Here is a 7,973-nt window from a genome sequence, read left to right as displayed (position 1 = left end):
GTCCAGGAGGTGAATTTTCCTCCAGGATTTTGAAAAGTAATACTTTTCGAAGTTTTGCCAAAGCACCCTCACTCTATGCTGGTACGAATCTATTTCAGTCTAAAGCCTCAAAATTCAAAAACATGAACGGATAAGTTCAATTTCTTCTGAAACGCAGCGATCTCCTTAAAGGCATCACCCCACGAATCTGAGGTGGTACGGATTTCAGGTGGAGTATTCGTATACGGGATGGGAGACTATGGAGAGGGGGTAATTCCGTTCATTTCTTCCTAATTGCCGTAAAAACGGCCCGGAAGATACGGCTTCAGGCATAATCGCGCACTATTTTCTACAGGGAGTTCGACTGGAGCGCGCCAGCCTTGTGCCAAAATTAAACAAGTCCATTAAAATTTTGGGTACTGTAGACTTTGATGAAAGACCATTTTTGTCATTTCCAGATAAATTTTCAAAAATGCATGCGAAAATTTCGTTAGGGTCGGGAAAAATTAATCGCCAACAATTTAATTCTGTTCTATTTAGTCATTAAGGATTCTGCCACACCTCGTATCGCACCCACGTGTTGCGAAATTCTAATGTCTAATATTGTGAACACCCTTTCTATGCCCAATAATAATAATTGTCCTTCAATAATAACAGTAATAATGGTGATAATAATTTTGACACTCTTTTATAGAACATATACTCATTGGTTCATCAATCCACTTACATAGGTATTTAAGTTGTTTAATTTTTGTTTTATTTTCTACTCTTTATTTACATAATTTTTAGTCTTTGCCTTTAATATTTTTGTTCGTTTATGTCGGCAAGGAAAGTAAGAACTAAAAATTTTGAAACAATTTTCGATAAGGGCATTCTTTTTTCTTGTAGCAAATACAGCGATGATCACCGCGTTATGCCCAATTCAGCCATTTAATTTGAGGCATCTGCACCTACACGCATATCCGAATAGGAAATACACTCTTACATAGTGGTGGATTCACAACTTTATCTAATATTATCATTTTATTTTCAAACAGCAGGATTTCTATTACGAAGGCCACATAACTTTCTGATTGTCAGTTTAGATGCGAACAAAGACTAACCTTCTATGGATCATTTATCAATTCTTCAACTGTGAGGTTGACCCATGTGTTCGTTTCCACATTTCCTGGTATTTTTGTATTTTTTTTACTCAACAGCGAGCGATATTTGACCATACATACGTTCATTACAACCATTAAGGACAACTCATCACGTCTATCTCATACTGAAGTCCAATTGTTCTTTGATAAGAGTTTTTTTATTTAAAAAAACCGCAAAGCTTTTCTCTTTTCTACATAACTTTCTATAATTCAAAAGGGAAGGGAGAAGGAAGCAAGAAAAGAGAGAAGAAAGAAAGAGGGAGAGAAAAGGAGAAGTAAAACTCAACATTCTCTGCTCACATACGATCAGTACGAACTGAGGCGGACTTTTTGAGTTGATTTTTGGATTGTCGAACTATCAAATTGTTTTATACGTTTGTTTTGACCTTTTCTGAGACATTTCTATTTCTCATTCAACCACAAAGTTTTGGTCAATACTGTGATCACTAAAATCATCGTTGATCATCGCCTAATGATTGAGTGGATAGTTGATTTTTTCTTTGTACGAAAATCAGACGATAGTAGACCGAAAATCCAGGCGGGCATGGAAAGCAACTTACAGGGTAATCTAATATTAGTCTACTCTTTCCTTGAGCCTTTTGAAAGCGCACGAAGAAAAAAGCAAATGTGAAGAGAAGAGAAAAAGAGAAAAAAACCAGGGAAAGCTGACCGTGATTTCATCACTCTGACTTTGTTGCTAGCTCTCAAACTATGGACTGCTTGGGGCTGCTCCTCAATTGGTGCTCTTCGTATGGGTTTTAGATTTTTTGATTTTAATCCTCATTTGGGTGCAATTTTCACTTGGGGCCTTAGCGTCCCCATAGCCACTTTCTCATAGTCTAAAAGAATCAATTTTGATCTGAACGATTAAACGTACGAAGGATCTTGAGCTGATTTCTTGAGCAGTCACGTGTTTGGTCATTCCGTTTTCCTCCCAGTTTTTCTTTCATTCCTTCTTTTGCTGCGACCAACTTCATAACAGTGAATAATTCGTTGAGTTTCGGCTTCAACCCCCATAGCATTAACGTGGATTGGTGTGCTGTTTCGCCGGATATCACACCATGTGGCCAAACACAAATGAAATATGTATTAGATGTAAGCGTATTCGTTACGAATAAATAGTATTTGCTTATCAGATTTCCGCGCGCAACATGCGTAGTCGGCGCGAACTCGATCCCTCCACACTTCCCTTCAATCAGTTTCTGTGACCCCTATCGCACCACTTGGAAAGTAATATTTTTTGGTGATAATTTTGAATATTTGGTTATTTTTGATAATATTGGATTAAATCATAGGCGCACTTCTTTGATCAATCCCTTTTTACTTCCTGCTATAGTTATTTACTTAGTTTAATAGCAATAAATAATACAAATAAACAACCGGTCATGTGAGAAAAAAGAAACAGGGTTTAGAGGTAGGAAAGAATGAAGTGTGCGGAGTTAGTTCGACTGGGATGTGTTCGACGGCAATTCAGAATACTTTGGCGTTTACTAACGTTTGTCTTGCCTATACAATGACTTGCGGTGGCTAGCTGATGCGTCAATTCAGCGTTTTTATCCTCCCAGACAAGTTCGGTACCAATTTATCGACCACAGAGAGATGAAGGGCTTGGTGAGCACTAGGGCGGGTTTGAACCTCCGTTCGATCGTGCAGGAAGCAGAACCTCTAACCGCTACACCACATCAGGATAATATGAGGTGTAACAAAGATAACATTCAATAATCATATTATTTTTTCTTCTAGTCAGAGAGGGAGAACTTGAAGCAGATGGGCTCAAAATTTATCTAGAAGATGTATGCTGCTGAATAAGCAGACCTCAAGAATATTTTCCTCAGGAAGAGTTCTCATATACACTAACCACTAACCGAGATTTTTTAGAAAGATTTCTTTGAACAACTTTCAACTTTTCGCCACATGCAACTGCCTTTCATGCACTTCCGTTGATTGTTCGAGTTTTCCTCTGAATCTATATTTCACATGTGTTTCTTTCGTTCTTTTCCTTCTTTTAACCAGGACATAATCACTGCAGAGTAATAGGTGTTGTCAAGTGACACAAACACTCTTGCGCATGAGTTGATCTTTATGAGATTCTCTGCTCTATGTGTGTGCTGTTCGTGGACAACATTTATCCATTTATTTGTTTGAAACGTCCACAGGTGTGCGGTACAGAAGTAAAAACCGAGCTCACTACACCTTAAATAAATTGATTTAATTATACGATTTTAAAACTATTATGCTGGCAACTAAGTTTTTTTTTTTACATTTAGAAATTTTGCTCTAAGAATTTACTTACTTAACCTGTTAGGCCAATACTTTTATTTTTTCCTACTGCCACATGTTTTCTTACTAAAGCTCCCTCTTGACGACTGCTTCGGCGGTGTTCTTCCTCCATGTCGTAAGGAGGGTTCCAACGCTTCGAGCAGAGTCCAAGAAAATCATGATTTGTTGCCGGTGAAATGTCTAGGGAGACCTTGGAGTTCTTTGGAAGCTGCTGCAGCATGGTTCCACTATCAATGCGGAGAAGTGTTGCGAGCAGTAGGACCGGGTGGCTGCAAAACTCAGAGTGACACAGAGGTAGGTCTTCATCTTAAAATGAAATCTCGCGCCCACATGACACGAAGTTAAGTCAGATCAAGTTGGGCAATCTCAGTTGGACCATCCCCTCCAATGCACCATACAGTCCGGACATTGCCATTCCGATTACCGATTTTTCCGATCTCTGGCTTATCACCTGGAAGGACGTCTCTTCGTTGATGAGGACCAGAGCCCAAAAGTCTTAGTCATTTTCCCCCGTATTTTCGTTAAGTTAATCCAAATAAATAGTAATAATAGTAACAAGTAGTATGTGAAGTGAACTTGGCCTTTTTATAAACGTATTCGTGTGGTGAGTGAACAGTTTTGATTTTTCTCATTTGAACAATTGAGATGGAAGTAGTGACTTACTTGACTTAATCGGCGGGCTGATGTCATCGCCTGACGCGATTACCCACATCCACCGCCGAGGTGTGCCGTCCTTGAACGCAGCCCTGCCCAACCTTCTCGATCTTCTGCGAGAGCTTGCACAAAATCAATGCATTCGTCGCTATTCCATATTCTGCGAAACCTTACGTCTCGCCTGAACTGCCTATCCACGCCGAGTGTCCTCAGGTCCTCTTTCACCACCTCAATCCAGAACTTTCGTTTTCGGCCAGGTGACTTCTTCCAGCTCGAACCCGACGAACTCCTCAGAACTCGTTGAACAAGGCGATCTGCCGGTCTCTTTAATATATGACCAAAGAAGCGAAGACGATTTACTTTAGCCACATTCGATGGCGGTGCAAGATGTTGGTGTCTTCCACGTGTCATCCGCCGCTATACCACATCAACTTCTGCGTAAGGATCTTCATTGTGGCAAACCCTAGGTCAAAAGTACCCAAGCAACAGTCTAAGCAGATCCCCTTCCGCGTAATCAAGCCTCTCCATCACAGCAGATGGAGATGCCCAAGTCTCCGATCCGTACGTCATAATATGGCGAATTGCAGATAAGTAGACTTGCAACTAGACTTCTTTGGTGATGGGGGTCGAACACAGGCATTTCGTTAAGGAGTTAAATGCAGAAGTGGCCTTAGCGCATCTTTACTGAACATTTCTTTCATAGCTGCCATTGTTCTTCAGCGTACAGCTTAGGTAACAGAACTCATCGACGAGTTCTATCGGTCGTCCGTCCACCCTGATTCCCGTTCGAGGTCTCGAAGAGATCCACATCTGCTTGCATTTATCAGGGCGTAGGCGTAGTCCATAGGCTGCAGCCAGCTTCGATACAAGGTTGACAACATGCTGAAGTTTCGTACTGCTTTCCGCGAATATAACAACATCGTCGGCGTACTCGAGGTCAGTCAAGGGGCACCCTGATGGTGAGACAATGTCGGCAGGACACTGGTCGACTGTTCTTCGCATAATATCGTCGATTGCGAAATTGAACAGGAAAGGTCCTGTCACTGCCCCTTGCCTTACTCCAGTTACCACTTCAAACGGTGTTGTACATCCGGCTGATGTTCGAACTGCAGCAGTTGTTTGTTGATTCATGTCATCAAGCAAGCGAACGAACTTTCTTGGTACTCCATCGGCGCGGAACGCGTCGAGAAGACGGCCTCAGTGAGGAGAGTCGAACGCGGCTTCAAAGTCCAGAAACGCTAGTTGCATTGGCTTCGAATACCGCTGCCAGATTTCGATCACTCTCCTGACGATGAACGCCTGGTCAATCGTAGCCAGAACGAAAGCCAGCTTGCTCTTTGCGCGTTGTTTCTTCGCGATGTTTAATGAGTCGGTCCAGGATAATGCGCTCCAATACCTTGTACATAACGTGCAGCAAAGAGGTTCCTCGATAACTCCTGCGGTGACGGATAACTTCTTGTGGAGGGGAATTATGATAGCGTGTCTCCACGAATCAGGTATCCTTTCGTCTATCCATATTGAACGAATGATCCTTGTCATCTCACGAATCCCAGACGGAGGAAGATATTTTGGCATTTCTGCGCTAATCCCGTCGTCTCCACCAGATTTTCCATTCTTCATTTTTTGAATACAGACCAGGACCTCCGACTCGGTCGGTGCCTCCTCGTTAGCCGCATATGTCGATTTATGAACCTGTTCAAGTTCATTAGCAGACGGTACTAGCAGGTTCAGCAAGGTCTTGAAGTGTTCCTTCCAAAATTGGAAGGGTTGCTTCACCGACAGCTGCCCTTTTAATATGGAAGGCTATTTTACTATAAAATAGTAGTAAAATAATAAAAGCAAAATAGTATGTAAAACAGTAGATAATCCTCAGCAACAATTGATTCTTGCTTGAATTTTTTCGAAGTGAAAAGGTTGATTTTTTTTTCCTGAAGAGTATTTTCTGAAGAAATGCTGTTTTCGTGCATACATATACTATAAAATGAATATCGTGATATTTGGTCACGCATGACTGCAGCGAAAAAAGAAGGTGCTTACATTCGTTGTCGTTTGGCCATATCGTTGGAAATTTTATCTCTCAAACTTTTTTCGCAAGTCATTGTGAATGAAAAAGAAATATTGAATTCCCATAATCGCTAAATGCCACTGGCTTCAAACAAATGTGAGATTAGAGTGGCGTTAAGCTCGTTTTTTGCTAGGAAATTCTTTCTTCCTTTTTCTTTGTTTGGAAATCGTCTAGACTAGACGGTCGGCCAAATGGTCAGATGCAATTTGATCCAACGTTGATATTGTGGATAACTAAGTATTTAACGCGACAGAACAGAAGTTGTATAAACCTGCTACTTTGCTCACTTTTTTACGGTCAAACTAGGTCTTCTCCGATCTCAAATCATTTCAAATCAGCCAAGGAGTGGATATTACTCGAAAATTCGAGAAATATCTACATATTTCCTCATTTTCATCAAATTCTTGATTCTCAAAGATTCTCAAACTTCATTTTGCCCTGACGCTACCTTCTCGAAGATTTTCAGTGGTGTTTCAGCAAGTTTCTCGAAATTCCCTTGAAATGTTTGGAATCACGTCATACCTGTTTAAACTTCGGTGAGAAAAACCGAGGATACTCGGGAGTTTTCCCAGCTCCTACGCCACACTTCCTCATTACAATTATTATGATCGTTTCATTAGTTGCTATATATTGGCGTAAATAAGCGAGAAGTTTCATGAGCTTATACGCTGCTGGCGAAAACAACATTCGAACCCTCAAAAATATCCCGATCACGCGATTTTCGGACCGAACATCTGCACCACTCAGGTATATCTGTCTTTTCTGACTTTTTTTTTTGCCAATTTTTGATGAGCTGCTCCGACTTTTGTTGAGTTAGGTGATTCTGCTGCTAAGAACTCCGCGATAAAAGTAAAAATATATAAAAGCTTCATAAAAGTGGAGGAGCTACGTGGATTTCGATGGCTTTCCTGACGTCGGCGCGGCTTTACGATAACGCAAAGCAAATCCCTGATGACATCACGTTTTCCACGTCGTGCTTGCATTTCGGAAACTATTCTGCGGGTATTAGTAAAAACTTTCTATTTTCAGGATTTTGAATATTACTCTAAAAGCACCGTTCAAAGATGTTCAAAAAAGTTCAAAGATGTCTCTTTAAAATGAAAAGAGGGGACAAGAACATCATTTGGAATATTTCTGTGATTCGAAATATTTTTGTGAAATAGAAGGATTGAGTTCGCTTTCAATTTCGCAGTTATTTAGACTTTTTCCACTAGACTTACTTGGCCCAAAAAAAAGACCATTTTTGAAATGAGAAGATTCGCGCGGAAAGTGAAATTAGTAAAGTTGACTTGAAAGAATAGGACGATATTATTCGCCTGTTCCATACGATGTGCAGCAAGCAAATTACTATTTTCCTTTGTTCACACACATGCGAGTAAATAAGATATTTCCTTCGTTTGTTGTTCGAACGTGCACAACAACTTTATTCGCGCAAACAACTTGCTCAGAATACTAATTGATTGAAAATATTTTATTCAAAGTTGCCAGATTTTTCCTACTACCATTCCGATCGAGTAAATACTCCCAGATTTTCAATGCTATGAATTTTCTGCTTATCATGCGACTGATTTTACGGTTTTTAGAGATTTTTAGGAATAACAGTGGAGTTCAAAGTAAACATTTGAGTCAGTGCCTCTGCCCAGATAATTATATTCTCTCTTCATATTCATAAGTCTCTTCATATTTCTCCCATATAAACTGAGGATTTGTAACAAATTCCAGAAAGTTCTAGCGTTCGGTGTCAACACTGTTTGTTGACACCGAACGCTAGAACTCCTCCAATCAAGGACGATATCTTTTTTTTAACAATGTGGAATCCGAGTGCAACTGCGCAAACTTTGTAGCACTCGTTC

At 40.4% G+C, this 7,973-nt stretch overlaps 4 protein-coding genes across 5 annotated transcripts; 1 reads left to right on the top strand and 3 right to left on the bottom strand.

The window, feature by feature from the left end:
* Positions 1-1,665: 1,665 nt before the first annotated feature.
* RB195_013796 (uncharacterized protein) lies at positions 1,666-3,963 on the top strand (the record flags this gene model as incomplete). Of its 2 annotated transcripts, none has more annotated exons than XM_064203788.1 (3): positions 1,666-1,684; positions 3,586-3,695; positions 3,772-3,963. In XM_064203788.1, 3 exons carry the CDS (start codon positions 1,666-1,668, stop codon positions 3,961-3,963), a joined length of 321 nt encoding a protein of 106 aa, XP_064059668.1. The 2 variants fall into 2 exon arrangements, with proteins under 2 accessions (XP_064059668.1, XP_064059669.1); XM_064203787.1 differs by lacking the exon at positions 1,666-1,684 and adding an exon at positions 3,221-3,277 and having other exon boundaries at positions 3,474-3,695.
* A 140-nt stretch (positions 3,964-4,103) lies between these two features.
* RB195_013795 (uncharacterized protein) lies at positions 4,104-4,466 on the bottom strand (the record flags this gene model as incomplete). The annotated part of the gene is made up of 1 exon (XM_064203786.1): positions 4,104-4,466. The coding sequence occupies one exon, from the start codon at positions 4,464-4,466 to the stop codon at positions 4,104-4,106; it is 363 nt and encodes a 120-aa protein (XP_064059667.1).
* Positions 4,467-4,736: 270 nt separating this feature from the next.
* On the bottom strand, positions 4,737-5,186 carry RB195_013794 (uncharacterized protein; the record flags this gene model as incomplete). The annotated part of the gene is made up of 1 exon (XM_064203785.1): positions 4,737-5,186. The coding sequence occupies one exon, from the start codon at positions 5,184-5,186 to the stop codon at positions 4,737-4,739; it is 450 nt and encodes a 149-aa protein (XP_064059666.1).
* Positions 5,187-5,252: 66 nt separating this feature from the next.
* Positions 5,253-5,675, bottom strand: RB195_013793 (uncharacterized protein; the record flags this gene model as incomplete). Its single annotated transcript, XM_064203784.1, has 1 exon — positions 5,253-5,675. The coding sequence occupies one exon, from the start codon at positions 5,673-5,675 to the stop codon at positions 5,253-5,255; it is 423 nt and encodes a 140-aa protein (XP_064059665.1).
* Between the last annotated feature and the right edge of the window lie 2,298 nt (positions 5,676-7,973).

The sequence above is a fragment of the Necator americanus genome, chromosome V, assembly GCF_031761385.1.
Source record: "Necator americanus strain Aroian chromosome V, whole genome shotgun sequence".
In the NCBI taxonomy this organism is placed as follows: Eukaryota; Metazoa; Nematoda; class Chromadorea; order Rhabditida; family Ancylostomatidae; genus Necator; species Necator americanus.
The sequence above is the reverse complement of the archived record's forward strand: the minus strand, read 5'-3'. Positions and strand labels throughout refer to the sequence as shown.